Source organism: Lepidochelys kempii, chromosome 5 (genome assembly GCF_965140265.1).
Source record: "Lepidochelys kempii isolate rLepKem1 chromosome 5, rLepKem1.hap2, whole genome shotgun sequence".
Taxonomy (NCBI): Eukaryota; Metazoa; Chordata; order Testudines; family Cheloniidae; genus Lepidochelys; species Lepidochelys kempii.
The window spans coordinates 84,667,997-84,686,604 of record NC_133260.1 but is presented as its reverse complement, the minus strand read 5'-3'; the positions used below and the strand labels follow the sequence as shown (position 1 = coordinate 84,686,604).

The window sequence follows — 18,608 nt, the reverse complement described above, 5'->3', positions numbered from 1 at the left end:
ACAAGCAGAAAATCTGTACATTTTACTATGGCAAATATATTGAGAAATCTAGACTCCCTGAGCCAAAGGATTAAGAGAAAACTTAATATGGCTAGAATAGTAAGGAAGAGGACAGGCCTCTCTTTTCACTTGAACCTTTTGTCTTTCTCCTATCCTCAACTGTTTCCCAAAGTGTTCAATGTTATTTCAATAGTAATATTGTAGTCTCCAGAATTTTTTAATTTGGTAAAAAAAAATCTGCAATGTTAATTTGAAAGTAAATAGGAACACAAAACTTAACAGTGCAGACATTAAATCGAGAGAATGGTAATTTTCTTCTTGGTTTACCTGGTTCCTTTTCATATTTACTATTTAACCATTGTACTATACTACTGTGAACTAACCCACTCCAAAACAAAATCAAAATACATCTCCATTATGTTGTACCTGAGGTAAAAATTCTTGTGCTAGGGCTAAAGCTCTTCTGTAGGCAGCATCCCCTGATTCATTCTGTTCCACCACATGACTGACCAATCCTATTGATTTTGCTTCTTTGCCATCTACAATACGTGCAGAGAAGATGAGTTCTTTTGCTAGAGATACACCAATCATACGAGGTAACCTCTGTGTCCCGCCTGTAGTTTGTAGAAAACAGAAAATGCAAGCATAAGTTTTATGGAAGTTTAGTCGAAACACTAGATGCTATGCTTTAAATTGCCTGATTTAAACATTGCCATGTTTAAATACATTACAGTTTATTTTGTGTACACACACACAATTTGTACTAAACTATGATATATGTGAACATAGTAAGATTTTGCTATGTGCCTGAATCACTTTTGAAAATGGGGTCTAGGCTCCTAAGTCGCTTAGGCACTTTTGAAACTTTAACCGTATAAAATCTTAGAAAGAGGTTTCTTATTTACTGATAACAGTTAATATAAATACAGTTTCCATTAATCAGAAGCTCATTTATTCATAATAAACCATAACTTAAAAGGACAGCTACTTACTAGTAACTGGTTTTCTACAAGCATTTTTCCTATTTAATCTGTGTATTTATATGGCATCCATAACCACAGTACAACCACTTTTGCAGATCTATCTCTAGGTAACATGCCACAAGACTCCATACTGCGTCCACTGTGGCCAGACATCGATTCTACCCACAGACTCAAGCACAGTAGGCAACATCTATAAAAAGACTATGTCTAGTGTTGCCACCTGGTCGGTTTTGTACTGCCTTGCTGGTGAAAAGATTAATATACCTTTTTTATTTTCTCACTTGGCACACATTAGCGTGCTCTACAATTGACAACCCTGGTAGCCTGGACCGCAGTACCATGTTAGGATAAGGTAAGAAAAGTGATAAAATAACATATAAATACACATATTGTGTTACTGGTTTGGTCTGGTTTTTAAATGAGTCTCTAAAACATTTTTGTAATAACTAGCTCTAGTCAACACTAGGACCCTTTTGGTTGTTGGTGATGGTGTGGCCAGTGGCCAGTTTTTGTTGGTAGGGCTGTAGCCAGTGGCCATTTTGTCTGCGTCTTGGAGGTGGCAACCTTATCCATGGCCCACACTTTTCCACTTCCATCCTGCTGTTTGAAATCTAGCACAGGACTACAAAGCAACAAGGACATAGTGTGACAAGCATGGATCTGTAGAAATAATATTCTCAGAGAGCTTTAGTTAGTGGTAGTTAGCTTTCCTTTCTACTTCAGGAATTACTTCTGTGAATTCCCACTTTCGGGTGATTAACAAGCAGAAACAATTTCCAGAGAGTGGCTGAAGAGTGCTTAATTGTTCAGAGAATAACCAATTTCCCCAAACAATCATGCAATATGAATGAGAGAGTAACACTGAGTACAGCTCTGAACAGAACTCCACATGGAAGCCTTCAACATCTTACAAATAGATATGTCTTTGAAGGCTAACTGTAGAAGTTACCTTTGCTCTAGTAGAATGGGCTCTAAAACTATCTGGGATTGGGACTCTTGCTTTGACATGGTAGGTCTGAATCAAGTATCTAAGACATTTAGGCAAATTTTAAATAGAGATTCTTCCCATCCAGGATTATTTCCACAAACACATGAGAGCACAGGGCAAGAGAGAAAAAGTATGTGTGATGGGGTACTTATGGGGGAAATCCAGGGAGGCAAGTCTGCACCAACTGAATTAACAGGTGTTCAACCAATATAAAATGGATGTAATTTCAATTTTAAAAATGGCAGACTAAATCAATATTTAATTAAAGCCAATCTGTTTCTTTTACTGCTGTTTTCAAAAGTATTTAAATATGTCTCTGGGAGAAAATAAGCTAATTGGAAATAAATCAAAAGCTTTTATGATTCAACTTTCATTTATTTTTATTATGTGCAACCAGCTTTAGCACTACTGTGTTCATTTTCCTAAAAACATACCTGGTTTTCAGTGCAACATTACCCAATACTAAGATGTGGTTGGCAGATTAAAAAATAGTGGCTTGTAACAAAAATTGAGATATGGGCTTTGGCAAAGGGTGGCTATAGCTGCAATAAACATTTTTACATTAATGAAAGTTAAAATAAAATGTCTACAATAGCAGCGAAAGTGGTTGACATCCCACCTTTTCAAAACAATGGACTTGCTAACACAAGAGAATTTTAATCAAATGACCCTAGTGTTAACCCTAGTCTAGATAAAGGTCCAGCAGCTTTCTGAGCTTTTACCACTACATCAGTTAAACCTGATCAGAGCAGCCATTCTATGTTTGTAATTCCAATTTAAGTCAGGGGGAGTTTTTATACAAAAAGAATATAATATCACAGCAGGTTTAACTGAAACAGTGGTAAAAATGCTAGCAGCTGCTGGAGTACACTAGATATCCTACTAGAGTTACCAAAGGTGCAGCTGAATTTTTTTGCTAAAATTATTTTATAACAGCAGGAGAGAAGAATCAAAATAAAGTCCCTCTCCTGAGGTAAGGTTTATTAACAAAAGGTACTTCCACAATCCTTTGAGGGGGTCAACAAGTATGTGGACAAGGGTGATCCAGTGCATATAGTGTACTTAGGTTTTCAGAAAGCCTTTGACAAAGTCCATCACCAAAGGCTCTTAAGCAAAGTAAGCTGTCATGGGATAAGAGGGAAGTCCTTGCCTTGATCAGTAACTGTTTAAAAGATAGGAAACAAAGAGTACTAATAAATGGTCAGTTTTCAGAATGGAAAGAGGAAAATAGTGGTTTCCCTCAGGGGTCTGTACTTGGACCAGTCCTATTTAACATATTCATAAATGATCTGGAAAAAGGGATAAACAGTGAGGTGGCAAAATTGGCAGATAATACAAAACTACTCAAGATAGTTAAGTCCAAAGCAGATTCCAGAGAGTTACAAAGGGATCTCACAAAACTGGGTGACTGAACAACAAAAGGGCAGATGAAATTCAATGTAGATAAATTGAAAGTAATGCACAATGGAAAACATAATCCCAACTAAACATATAAAATGATTGGGTCTAAATTATGTTACCACTCAAAAAAGAGATCTTGGAGTCATTGTGGATAGTTCTCTGAAAACATCCTCATGAAAACTCAATGGAGTCATTGTGGATAGTTCTCTGAAAACATTCTCATGAAAACTCAATGTGCAGCGGCAGTAAAAAAGCAAACACAATGTTGGGACTCATTAGGAAAGGGATAGAACAGAAAATATCATATTGCCTCTATATAAATCCATGGTACGCCCACATCTTGATATTGCATGCTGATGTGGTCACTCCATCTCAAACAAGATATATTGGAATTGGAAAAGGTGCAGAAAAGGGCAACAAATATTATTAGTGGTATGAGACAGCTTCCATATGAGGAGAGATTAATAAAACTGGGAATTTTCAGCTTGTAAAAGAGATGACTGAGGGAGGATATGATAATGGTCTATAAAATCATGACTGGTGTGGAGAAAGTAAATAAAGTGTTATTCACGCCTTCAGATTACACAAGAATCATGGGTCACTCAACGAAATAAATAAGCAGCAGGTTTAAAACAAACATAAGGAAATAGTTCTGCACACAATGCACAGTCAATCTGTGGAACTCTTTGCCAGACCATATTGTGAAGGACAAGACTATAACAAGGCTAAAAAAAGAACTAGATAAGTTCATGGAGGATAGGTCCACCAATGGCTATTAGCCAGGATTGGCAGGGATGCAAAACCCGGCTCTGAAGTGTTCCTAGTCTCTGTTTGCCAGAAGCTGGGAATGGGCAACAGGGGATGGATCACTTGATGAATGCTTGTTCTGCTCATTCCCTCTGAAGCACCTGGCATTGGCCACTGTCAGAAGACAGGATACTGGACCATTGATGGACCACTGATCTGACCCAGTATGGCTGTTCTTACTTTCTTATGTATGTATATTCCAAAATAATACAAACCTCAAGACTAAGCCATCCAGAGCACATGACTTATGAGGAGAGGCTGTTGGAACTGGGAATGTTCAGTCTGCAGAAGAGAAGAATGAGGGGGCATTTGATAGCTGCTTTCAACTACCTGAAAGGGGGTTCCAAAGAGGATGGACCCAGGCTGTTCTCAGTGGTACCAGATGACAGAACGAGGAGTAGTGGTCTCAAGTTGCAGTGGGGGAGGTTTAGGTTGGATGTTAGGAAAAACTTTTTCACTAGGAAGGTGGTGAACCACTGGAATGGGTTACCTAGGGAGGTGGTAGAATCTCCTTCCTTAGAGGTTTTTAAGGTCAGGCTTGACAAAGCCCTGGCTGGGATGATTTGGTTGGGGATTGGTCCTGCTTTGAGCAGGGGGTTGGACTAAATGACCTCCTGAGGTCCCTTCCAAGCCTGATATTCTATTATCTCATTTTCAGTGGGAGTTACAGACATTGAATATACGCAGGATCAGGCTCAAGATGAGTTAGCATGTCTCTCTCTAAACCTCATCTCTGTGCCAAAAAATGTGAAGATGCTCTTTCAAAAGGATTGCTTAATACACTGCTGTTCTACCATCATCTTGTAAGTTAAATAACATTTTTGCATTCCTACTGTATGTATCTTTTCATTTTTCATCTGAAGAAACTGTCACACTTTAATCAACGTCTATCCTTGTGAACAATCTAAGTGTGCATCAGTACAGAGCTGATGTCTTTTAGAGAAGAACAGGTTCCTCAGAAGTCAAGCTTTTTACCACAGCCTGTAGCAGAAATACAATCTTGAAATACATCAGATTCAGCTTTTGATAAAAAACAAACTCTTTGTCCAAATCCGAAGGTCAGGATTCTTATATCTACTGACTGCACTTCTTCTGTTCCTTCCTTGGTCACTCGTGCTTAATATATTTTCCTACTTATCTATCTTTTCTTCCTTTATTGTTTTATCTTCTCTGTTACTGCCTCTACCAGGAAATGTTGAAAACAAAATTTAATTGAGCAACAATATTTCATAACTTTGACCAAACAATGGATATGTTTAAGCATGAAACAATGCTTATGGATGAAAAATGTTCTCTTGCCAGTATCTTGCACAATAAGGATTAAAGAGCAATACAACAATACACACTGCAAGGCTGTTAAGCAAACGAAATGTTCTCTGGTTAACACTCACAGAACATTAGCCAACAGTTCAGTGCATCATTCACATACTCAGCAGTAAACACGGCATATATTCAAAAAAGTGTCAAATTCGATCAAAGATGTACATAAGTTACATAAATTTGCAGGGGAAACAGCAAGAGTATACTGTAGAAAGATGTTCTTTTTTGATAATACATACAAAACATATAGTTCCTGCCAACCTCAATCAGAACTAAAGGAAGTAACACCCAATTTTCAAAGGCCCTACTTAAACTAGTCATTTCATCTAAAAGTAGAACGCTACTTGATGGAAGAGTATTGTTGCATTTTTTCAAATTTATTGCCACATTATTTCATGGACTAGTATTCTGGTATTTACTGACTGTGCTGATACAAAATAATTGATCTGCAGCTGCACTATAAATGCATTCTTACCAGAGATACTGCCACTTAATGCAACTGTAAACATCAGGTTTAGATGACACTCCAGCTGATGTGAAAATCAACACTGGAAAAGACATTTAACTAGTGGTATGAAAATTATTAAACAATGGCATTATTTAACAAAATCTTGATTTTCTAGAGAGATATATTTAGTGTCAGTAATTTATCAATTAAAAAATATAAAAATATAGTACACAACTGGTTTGGACTAACGGAATTACATGAACAGTTCCCAAAAGCATATCCAGAATGATGAAGTAACTAGCTTACTGGAAATAGATTAATCATTCTGGCAAAAGATATCTAAAACCAGAAGTTTCTCAAAGTTCAAGGCTCCATCACAACATATTGAGAAAAATCCTGGGGTGAGAAAAAGTCCAATATTTAATTCAATCATACTGTCATTCATTAAACCACGTAAAAATAATGTTATCTTAGTTACACCAACTTTTTTGATTTACATTAGGCTGGCTTAATTGTGATGCATTTCATTTTTTCTTTTAAAAAGGCCACTAAATATTTATAATATTTTATTAATAACTAACGGTGAGCCAAAGTTCATCAGCCACAGACTTCCCAGTTATTCAGGTCAGCCAAGAAATGTCTGGAATCTCTACTTCATGGTTCCCATACAAAAGGAAAGGGGAGTAACAGACTTTCTCCTACTCATTAAGACTGTTATAACAGTGTGAAATACATATATCTACTGTAAATTATTTTCCATCTTCCCTCAACACACAACTATCTGAACTCATAAGTAAGCTACATAGATAAAAGTATGATAGATAAGATAGAAATATACCACCATTTTTAACCATGTTGCTTGTTTTGTTATATAAACACACACATAATTTTTTTTTATTTTTATTTAAATGTATCTGCCATCTATTCACAATTCAAGATACCTCTCCAAATTTAAACATTAAAAATCTAAAATGTATCAATAGAATATTTAGGTTCAAATTTCCCATTACACAACTACCAGTTTACGCCTTGATCCTGCAAAGATTTATGCACATTATTTAAGCTTCTGTTTAAGCCTTTGCAGGATCAGAGCTCTCCCACAAAAGAAAAACTAAAGATCCAACTCAAGTTATATAGCCTAGATCCCAGAAACAGGCCCCACTGGGATTCAAAACTCCTCCTGCTCAAAGGTTGCTGAAACCTGTGGACACCTAAACTCACTTGGTGCCTAAATTTCTGTTGTAGCTGTTCCCTAGGCACCTATGTTTCTAACTCTGGGAATGTGCATTGCTGTCCCACTGTTGGAATCCAGACACCTAAGCTGCAGTATACTTTTTATGCAGGTTGCCCACCACTGCTCTATGGGTATGTCTACACTGCAATTAGACACCTGTGGTTGGCATGTGCCAGCTGACTTGGGCTTGTGGAGCTGTTTAATTGCAGCATACATGTTTGGATTTGGGCTAGAACCAAGCTCTAAGACCCTTTGCCCCCTCCCCACAGGGTCCCAAAGGCTGCGCCCAAAAGCCTACACTGCAATAAAAAAGGCCCTCAGCCTGAGCCTCATGAGTATGAGTCAGGTGGCATAGGCCAGCTGCAAGTTTTTAATTGCTCTGTAGATATATCCTGTAACATTTTGTAGCAGTCTTTCATTGCAAACTCTATTCTTGCTAAAAGACCAGGCAGTTTAATTTACAAATCAGACCTTGACTGTCACACACAGTTTTAATCACATATATGTAACTATTACATAGACTTGGTTGATTTAAACATCCTAGAACACTTCAAATCTTCCCCCTTGCTTTTGGTTTTTTTTGGGGGAGAGGGAAGGGGAGTGAAGGGGTGGGAAGGGGGAGGAAGGGCTTAAAAAAAAAAAAGCCAGGAGATTGAATCAGTAGAGGGCCTAAGAATGTGAGAAAGCTTACAAAATGACAAAAGCTTATGTGACTTATTAACATGAGAAACTCAGATGTAAACATGTAAATACACTTTTTAGAATTCATTGGAAGTTAAATATTCATAGGCTTCATATCAGACAGATTAAATGTTTTGAGTAATTTGTAAAAAAAAGATGAGACTTTTTGATAAAAGCAATCACTTTTTTAAGGGGGTATAAGACTAAGAATGGATTCCCTAAATGCAGACATCTGCCCATGTGAAATGCATGAAAACAGAAAATGAAACTGAAAGCTTGTACTTAGAGATAGCAGATTTGAAGGAGTAAAAATGTCTTTGGGGTAAATGAGTCTTCAAAGTTATAGCTGGGGAACAATCAGATCTATTTGCCTGACATTATTAAACATCTGATTCATCAGCTACAGTAGCCACCATTCATATAGTTTGAAATACTTTGACTCCAAGTAGTGACCTAATGATACAATAATAATTAGCTCATCATGACAATGTAGAAATTGACAATGCAAGACCACTTTACAAAGAAATTGAGTGAGGAGGAAAATTATACTTAAATATATTTAAATATAACAAATGAGAGTGCCCATGCATATTTCAAAAGCTACCTGCCCTACAATACAATAGCCCTTGGTGGAAATATTGTTTATATTGTTCTGAAATACTACAGTAATAGAAATTAAAAGAAGCCCCACCACACACACACACACACACACTAAAGCACAATCCCCAACTTGGTGCAGATATAAATGAATGGCCCAAGAGAAAGTGCTATCTAGCCTTATTAGAGCTGTGCCCACATATTTGTGAACAGAATCAGCTCTTGGCAGCAACAGTAAGATGGCCTAATGGAATCTACTGTTATTTTGTATGATTTCCAATCACAGGGACTTTAGCCCTAATATTATTTAAGTATTAGAATTTTTACCTGAATTTTAAATAACTGATTTCATACCTTCTATTATCTCAGTCTCGGACTGGTGGTGCTAATAACAAAAACAAGAGAATAGAAATGCGAAAGTCTTGCACAATAATTTAAAATAGAACAAGCAAAATGCATTTAGATTATCACAGGTGGAAAGGGTATTTCATTTTGGTTTACCTGAGAGGATGAACCCACAACCCAAAACTGGGGCATTGTTTTAAAATCAGATAATCTGAAGTCTTAGCTGTCTGTGAACAAGTAGTCAGAAATTTTTCCCTTCCTCAGCTGACCTCCTCCTCAGGGAAATCTATCACTTTTCTCCCACCTGCCATACAAAGAAATTAATCATTTTGCTGAACCCCACAAAAATACAAAAAGTTAATCAGTTTCTTCTACCCCAAGTTTCATCAAATCCATCTGCTCTCAACCCTCTCCACTGAGAAGTCCATCTGCTCCCAGTCCTCCAAAATTAATCTATAAATGCCCACCCCTGAAATTCTCTGACTCATGTGGGGCTACAGAAGGAGGATTTGCTGACCCTTCTGACTACTGATAACAGAAGTCCAGGGAAAAAGTAAAGCAGCAGGCTGTAGCTAGGACTAAAGCTGCATGCTTCAGTAGCCAAGTACCTTGAGCAGCAGCAAATCTGTGGAGAAGGAGAAGTTCTGTAGCTAAGACAATCAGCACAAATAAATGAAAAGGGAACAGACCAGACCAGTATTCCAAAGAAGGGACCACCAGGCAGGTCAGTCAAAGCCCATGTCCAACTACAGAGTAACTCTACTCATGCTGCTAAAGACAAATAATTATTATGGAGAGACTAGCTGCATCACTCACAATAGTTCAGGCTGAAACAAGACTTGTGTTACAAGGGCATTTCTGACTACCACCTCCTCCAGTCTCTCTAACTTAGTAAAACTACAAACTTCGTGGTAAATCAGAAAACTGGATTTTGAGAAACCACGTCTGATATTTTTAACTAATCCGTTGTTTTGAAATCCTAACTTTATTTTGCTCTATTTCACTTATTACTGTATCTAAAAACTCCAGAATGACCTTCTGTTCTTTGTCTCTATGAAGAGTGGTCCTCTTATTGTTATTTTGCAGATGTGGTTGATACCTGACGAGATATTCACAGCTGCAATTAAGTACATACAATCTGTAGACCACCATGCATACATATTTTATACATTATTTTTGTATGCATATTTTAATTTGTATCTAGAAAGTGGCACTACTTGCCATTTTTGGTAAGGATATCTCTATGCAAGAATAATTACAGGACATATTTGAAATTCTTTATCAATTAAACAAGAAGTCAATATAAACACAAAATACACACAGCTACCGCATGTATTTTATATGACATATTTCATATACCAATTTTATGTGCTTCACTGATTGTGTATGTAACTTAACACAGTTCAGGCCTGAATTTTCAGAGGTAGCAGGGCTTAAATTCTCATAGGTTCCGAAAGCTCCCCCACCCTCCACTCAACAGGCTATAAAAACTCTCAAACTCTGCACCAAAGTAACAGAAATACACCTTCAAAAATGCTATGTAAGGGACTTGCCAAGCATCGCATATGAATTTTATGGCACAGCCAGGGATTGAACCTAGTTTTCCCAAGTCAGTCAATTGTCTTAACCACAAACCACATCTTCTCCTTTCCTTTTCCTCCTAGGTCTAACAGACAACACCTTTATTCACTACACAAATATGAATCATTCGCCCATCTAATGCACTAAATGAATCAGAGCACCTGTGGAAAATAGAATATGATCATTTTTCAGAGTAGCAGCCATGTTAGTATGTATCCGCAAAAAGAACAGAAGTACTTGTGGCACCTTAGAGACTAACAAATTTATTAGAGCATAAGCTTTCGTGGGCTACAGCCCACTTCATCGGATGCATAGAATGGAACATATAGTAAGAAGATATATATATATACATTCAGAGAAGGTGGAAGTTGCCATACAAACTGTAAGAGGCTAATTAATTAAGATGAGCTATTATCAGCATGAGAAAAACACTTTTGTAGTGATAATCAAGATGGCCCATTTAGACAGTTGACAAGAAGGTGTGAGGATACTTAACATGGGGAAATAGATTCAATATGTGTAATGACACAGCCACTCCCAGTCTCTATTCAAACTCAAGTTAATGGTATCTAGTTTGCATATTAATTCAAGCTCAGCAGTTTCTTGTTGGGAGTCTGTTTTTGAAGCTTTTCTGTTGCAAAATTGCCAACCTTAAGTCTTTTACTGAGTGGCCAGAGAGGTTGAAGTGTTCTCCTACCGGTTTTTGAATGTTATGATTCCGTGTGGCCTACTAAACCCAGGGTTGTGAGTTCAATCCTTGAGGGGGCCATTTCGGAACTGGGGCAAAAATTAGGGATTGGTCCTGCTTTGAGCAGGGGGTTGGACTAGATGACCTCCTGAGGTCCTTGCAACCCTGATATTCTATGATTCTATGATTCTGATGTCAGATTTGTGTCCATTTATTCTTTTGCGTAGAGACTGTCCGGTTTGGCCAATGTACATGGCAGAGGGGCATTGCTGGCACATTGATGGCATATATCACATTGGTAGATGTGCAGATGAACGAGCCCCTGATGGTGTGGCTAATGTGACTAGCTGTTATGATGGTGTCACTTGAATAAATATGTGGACAGAGTTGGCATCGGGCTTTGTTGCAAGGATAGGTTCCTGGGTTAGTGTTTTTGTTGTGTGATGTGTGGTTGCTGGAGAGTATTTGCTTCAGGCTGGGGGGCTGTATGTAAGTGAGGACTGGTCTGTCTCCCAAGACCTGTGAGAGTGACGGATCATTTTTCAGGATAGGTTGTAAATCTTTGATGATACTCTGAGGTTTTAGTTGAGGGCTGAAGGTGACAGCTAGTGACATTCTGTTATTTTCTTTGTTGGGCCTGTCCTGTAGTAGGTGACTTCTGGGTTCTCTTCTGGCTCTGTCAATCTGTTTTTTCCCTTCAGCAGGTGGGTATTGTAGTTTTAAGAATGCTTGATAGAGATCTTGTAGGTGTTTGTCTCTGTCTGAGGGATTGGAGCAAATGCGGTCGTATCTTAGAGCTTGGCTGTAGACAATGGATCGTGTGGTGTGTCCTGGATGGAAGCTGGAGGCACGCAGGTAAGTACAGCGGTCAGTAGGGTTTCCGGTATAGGGTGGTGTTTATGTGACCATTGCTTATTAGCACAGTAGTGTCCAGGAAATGGACCGCTTGTGTGGACTGGTCCAGGCTGAGGTTGATGGTGGGATGGAAATTGTTGAAATCATGATGCAATTCCTCAAGGGCTTCTTTTCCAGGGGTCTAGATGATGAAGATGTCATCAATGTATTGCAAGTGGAGTAGGGGAGTTAGGGGACGAGAGGTAAGGAAGCGTTGTTCTAAGTCAGCCATAAAAATGTTGGCATACTGTGGGGCCATGCAGGTACCCATAAAGCCTGGAAGAAAGAGAAGCAGCAGCCGAAGAGCCATTTTGCCTGTGTTCTGACAGGAGGGTCAGTTCTATGTACCTGCTTCAGAGTGATGCAGGATGGTCAGTGAGTTAAAGAGTGTACTCAAGACAAACAGAATGTTCCAAGAATTTAGGAGCAAAACTGTAAAAAGTTCTATTGTGCATGCCATAATGGTGATGTTTGCAGTTTATAACTTAGACACATCTGGAACAGAGAAGGCACCACTCTGATCCCAGGAGTATCCCCCTGCTGAATTTTAAATTCCTGAACCAAGCTCCTAAGATGCAAGAGCTCTTCAAAAATACAGAAAAATTAACTAACATCAGTAAAACTGCTTATATATTTCACATTTCTCATTCTCAGAAACCACAGCACCAGTTCCGTGGAAATTTTTTTTATAAGATCAACCCAAGGCAGACAACAGCATGGTAAATTTCAGCGCAACTTGTTATAGTCTGGTAAAGTTATAAGAAAATGAAAAGGGGGGTGGAGTTGAATGGTAAATGTTAGGCAAACTTAATATACAGGTGGTACCAACACCTACTAAATAAAGCATGAATACTGCCTGTTTTGATTACTACAAATGAAGCCACTTCGTGGCATATTTTTTTATTTACTTACACATTCTGTTGAGGTATAATACGATAATAAGGGTTTAGTACATTTGGTGCATTTAAAATGGTCTCCTTTGTCCTGTACTCATTCTGGTGAAATAGTCTGTTATTTTACTTTATTCACATTGGTAACACATGTTTTAAGAAATGGATTTCATTGATTTCACTGTTTTCCAATTAAAATATTTAAAAGGTCTCACTTGAAATTATATAAACAGTTTTTTAATTGTATCCTCAGCAGGCACAAAGCAGTATAGTTCCATTGACTTCAACGGAGCTAAGCCAATTTACACAAACTGAGACTCTGTCCCTACTGTTTATTGCTTCAGAACACTGACATGGTTTTCCTCAATAGTACTGCTCTTCCACTGTCTTCCTTAGTCTATGTCACCTTCTATCCAATTTATAACATCTACAAAAAATAAAGTTGTCCACTTATAGGAAATCAAAAAGAAAGAGCTGAAACAAGCAATTGTTTCTAGGCAGTTGCTGTCCAGCTGTTGGGGTGCAAAGGGGAAAGTGACATCACTAAGAAGGGACCTCTGTTACTCATCCTACCTGCTACTGTGACATAATAATGGAGAGTTAGTCAGTGACTAGTTCATAAAATAGAATCCAAGAGGTATGTAGATAATGAAAATTTCCCCTCCTGAACCCTCCAAAAGGGAGAAGTGTCAGGATCTGCTTGGTGAGACTGGGGGTAGGGTTGCCATGCAGATGCCCTTGTCATGTCTTCTCCAGAACAGGAGGGTGGGCACCTTTAGACACTTAGGACATTAACGTTCCATTAACATATATTTTATTTTTTCTTTAAACCCTAGATCCATGATACAAGAGAGGTGTTATTTGGAAGTACACAAGCCAGGCGTCAAAAAGTGGTGAATTTATGTCAGTTAAGCACAAAGAGCTAGCATGTTAATTGGGAACAAATTAATATTAAATAAATAATTAAATATTTTAAAAGATCTGTTAGACAGTAGATGCCACTGGGGATAGTTTATATAAAACAAACAGGAACCCACACAGCACATGCCTATCACAACACTGATCAATTTTGCATGTATGTTGTAACCTTTTCCATTATAATCTGGCTCTAGCACCTCATCCCCCTCTCTAGATGAATACCAATCTGTTGGGAGTTGACTTCCTAAGCTTCCAATCCCCCTGAGTATGGATAGTGACTCATCAATGTTCCTAGCTCTAGGTCTCTGAAGCACTCCCCAGAATACAGACCCTGTGTCTGACATCTTACTTGGACAGTGGGACACTGCAGTCTGGCCGCCTTAGACTCTGGAACAAGTCAGCCCTCCGGAGCTCCCTGTTGCTTTAAACACATTCCCCCTCTGTTCACTTGATTGTGGGAGCTCTGGTTTCTAGTTAAATCCTTCAGGGATAACATGGCAGTTCCTCATGGAATACAGATTTAGGAAAGGAATTTCTTAATCACAATTACTTTACTTTTGAAAGCACACTAAAGAGTTATAGATATTTGGAAAACAACAGAGTTATGAATGCAGCCCCCTTGAGTCTGATCACATCCCTCTCGCAAATTCTGGATTTAGTCAGCAAACTTATGCCAGGAAGCTTGTCCTGCCTTCTTGGACTGGTCTGCTCACATGTTGGTCAGCACCAGTTCAGAGAAGCAGTCACCTTTTAAAAATGTGTATTTCCCCTTCTTCGTTATGTGCTCCAGGCTGAGGAACAGCAGCACATTTTCTCAGCCCGCCTTCTCTGTAGAGTGTTCTTGTGGGTTACTATTATTAATTAGGATTACGTTTGTGCTTGCTAGTCATGGACCAGGACCCCATTATGCTAGGCACTGTACAAACACAAAACAAAAAGATGGGAGGTGGTAGTAGAGAGAGAATCAGAGCTGATGTCTCTCTCATTGTCAGCCCGCGCTGAAGAGTTCCACACGGAAGCATGAAGACAATGTCCAGAACAGATTGACCATGGGTATTTAATCCAACATGAAGGTTACAATGTAAAGTGAAGTTTGCAATGAAGGTTACAATCACAAAATGGCATTCACAAAACAAAATGCAATTCACAATTGGACACAGACATCTCCCCAATCTGTCATATCACCCTTAAGTTGTCTGTCTTTTTAGATGTAAACTCATCAGAATAGGGATCATGCCTTTCTCTTTGTTTGGAAAGCACCTTAGATGCAAAGGGTGTTACTGCAATATAAATATTAATAATAAAGATATGTATTTTGTGGGTTACTTCATTCCCAGCTGACTTCAATGAAGATAGACTTGGTATGAATTTTGCCCAATATATTGATAGCCAAAAGGCTGGATTCTTAGGTACATCAGAGTTCCACTTGGTACTAATGAGATGGAAAGGGTGGGTAGAGACATAAGAGACCTTTATTTTCTCTGATCCTGGGAGCAGCCAGGAACTAATTAAGACCACCTGCAAGTTACTACAGCTGCAAGTCTGCTTCAAATTTATGACAGAATAGGTCCCAGCAGTCAAGATGGACAACCGGAGTGCAGTGTGTTCCTGCCATGCCTCCTCCCAGGTCCTACGTAGATAGAGGTAATTTTAGGTCCCTTATCTGCTGCTGGAGCAGCACAAATGGCATTACCCTGCATCAAGGATTTGGACTTTTTTATATAAAAGATGCACATAATTCTGTACATCTGCAAACACTATACTTCAATGTTTCAGTGTACATCAACATTTCAGACATACCAAAATTTTAAGGTATATCAAGCCACTTTTTCTCTAAATCTCACCTGAAGTCCTTCTTCTCTTTAGCTGATGTTTAACTTTTGCTGTAAAATATTTTGTGATTCTATGAATAAAGACTATTGTACAAAAATAAATTGTATTGCACTGAGCATATAGTACATGACAGTTTACAAGCAGTTTTTGAGGTTACAATGGACCTTTGCTAGCAGGTCTCATTATTAGTGTAACAAGGACTGAAACTTTTAGACTAGCATCAGCTATACTTAAAGGTCACTCAGATGGACAATTTTGGTTATCAGCATACTGTAATTCTTTAAAACTTGAAGTTAATATTGATAAGGACATACAAACTAGGACTAAGGAACACTAACCAACTTCTTAATCTGCATTAATGATTTAACTTTAAAAAGAAAAAAAAAGACCAAAAGAGTAATTTTAATTGGAAAAAGTATACATACTTTAGGCACACAAGCTGAAAATACTGCCTTTTTGAGCATCTTTAGCACTAAAATACCTAAATATGTTTAGCACTACATTTTAGATAATACACTGGATACTTATGACCTAATCTGGTACTCATTCCTAAATTTATATTGTGAATAGTGAAATATGTGTGATCAGGCCATCTGCCTTAGATGCTTTTATGTCTGCATAAGGTTGGATCAAGGGATAAATGGTTCTTTCATTTTTCATTGTGTATTACCGTGTAGGAATACCCAAAATCTAAATAGATTAAATACCAATATTATAGCAACCAACAGTGCATGTATTCTGATAAAAAAAGATTTTTCAAAAACACCAGACTATGAACCAGATTTTCAAAGAGCTTCAAACTGGATTCTAAATTTTGTACATACAAATGCCAATTGCATGAGCAAGTTTTAAACATTTGTACATATAAAAACTATGTTTAAAATAAAATACAAAATAGTAAAATAAAACAGACATTTTACTTTTGCTGGGATTTCAGCTTCTCTCTCAACACATAAATTACATGCTTTAAATTTCATATCAACACCATATTCATTCAAACAATACTACAATATAAAAATCATGGACAATGGGGCATAAAATAGGGTGTTAAAATGTTTGATGTAATATTGAATAACAAATCAACATTTTATTGGTGATTATATTAATAGTAATTATAATTAGGGCTGTCAAGTGATTAAAAATTAATCGTGATTAATTGCACTGTTAAACAATAATAGAATACCATTAATTTAAATATTTTTGGATGTTTTCTACATTTTTAAATATATTGATTTCAATTACAACCTAGAATACAAAGTGTACAGTGCTCACTTTATATTTATTTTTGATTACAAGTATTTGCCCTGTAAAAAACCAAAAGAAATAGTATTTTTCATTTCACCTAATACAAGTACTGTAGTGCAATCTCTTTATCATTTGAAAGTTGAACTTACAAACGTAGAATTATGTGCAAAAAAAGCCTACATTCAAAAATACTTTTTTTAAAAAATTTTGGAGCCTGCATGTCCACTCAGTCCTTTTTCTTGTTCAGCCAATCACTCAGACAAACAAGTTTGTTTACATTTGCAGGAGATGATGCCCACTTCTTGTTTACAATGTCACCTGAAAGTGAGAACAGGTGTTCTCATGGCACTGTTGTAGCTGGTGTCGCAAGATATTTATGTTCCAGATGCGCTAATGATTCATATGTCCCTTCATCCTTCAACCACCATTCCATGGGACATGCTCAATAACAATCCAAAGCAGTGCAGACCGATGCATGTTCATTTTCATCATTTGAGTCAGATGCCACCAGCAGAAGGTTGATTTTCTTTTTTCATGGTTTGGGTTCTGTAGTTTCTGCATCAGAGTGTTGGTCTTTTAGGACTTCTGAAAGCATGCTCCACACCTCATCCCTGACAGATTTTGGAAGGTACTTCAGATTCTTAAACCTTGGGTCAAGCGCTGTAGCTCTCTTTAGAAATCTCACATTGGTACCTTCTTTGTGTTTTGTGAAATCTGCAGTGAAAGTGTTCCTAAAATAAATAATGTGCTGGGTCATCATCTCAGATTGCAATAACATGAAATATATGGAAGAATGTGGGTAAAACACAGAGCTGGAAACATACAATTTTCCCCCAAGGAGTTCAGTCACAAATTTAATTAACACATTTTTTTCCATCAGCATGGAAGCATGTCCTCTGGAATGGTAGCCAAAGCTACAAAAGTGCCATGCAAATGCCTGTTCTCACTTTCTGGTGACATTGTAAATAAGAAGAGGACAGCATTATCTTCTGTAAATGTAAACAAATTTGTTTGTCTTAGCAATTGGCTGAACAAGAAGTAGGACTGAATGGACTTGGAGGCTCTGAAGTTTTACATTGTTTTGTTTTTGAGTGCAGTTATGTAACAAAAAAAATCTACAATCTAGCATGGAGGATAGGTCCATCAATGGCTATTAGCTAGGATAGACAGGGATGGTGTCCCTAGTCTCTGTTTGCTAGAAACTGGGAATGGGCTACAGGGGATGGATCACTTGATGATTACCTGTTCTGTTCATTACCTCTGGGGCACCTGGCATTGGCCACTGTCGGAAGACAGGATACTGTGCTAGATGTACCTTTGGTCTGACCCATTATGGCCATTCTTATGTTCTCATTTGCAAATTGCACTTTCATGACAAAGAGATTGCACTACAGTGCTTGTATGAAGTGAATCGAAAAATACTATTTCTTTTATTTATCATTTTTACAGTGCAAATATTTGTAATAAAAAATAATATACACTTTGATTTCAATTACAACACAGAATACAATATATATGAAAATGTAGAAAATATCTAAAATATTTAATAAATTTCAATCAGTATTCTATTGTTTAACAGTGTGATTACAACAGCAATTAATCACAATTAAATATTTTAATCGCGATTAATTTTTGAGTTAATCGCATGAGTTAACTGTGATTAATCAACAGCACTAATTGTCATTACTCAGTTAATAATAACAGTAATGGATGACTGGCCTGGACAGCTTGCAAGCTAAAAGACATATACACAGA

At 37.5% G+C, this 18,608-nt stretch overlaps 1 protein-coding gene across 4 annotated transcripts in view; it reads right to left on the bottom strand.

The window, feature by feature from the left end:
- Positions 1-18,608, bottom strand: part of AUH (AU RNA binding methylglutaconyl-CoA hydratase) — a 187,379-nt gene that overhangs the window by 13,254 nt on the left and 155,517 nt on the right. For all 4 annotated transcript variants that reach the window (XM_073344895.1, XM_073344894.1, XM_073344897.1 and 1 more), the window contains one exon: positions 427-614. In XM_073344895.1, the coding sequence (XP_073200996.1) occupies positions 427-614 (188 nt within the window). The remainder of the gene's footprint in view (positions 1-426; positions 615-18,608) is intronic.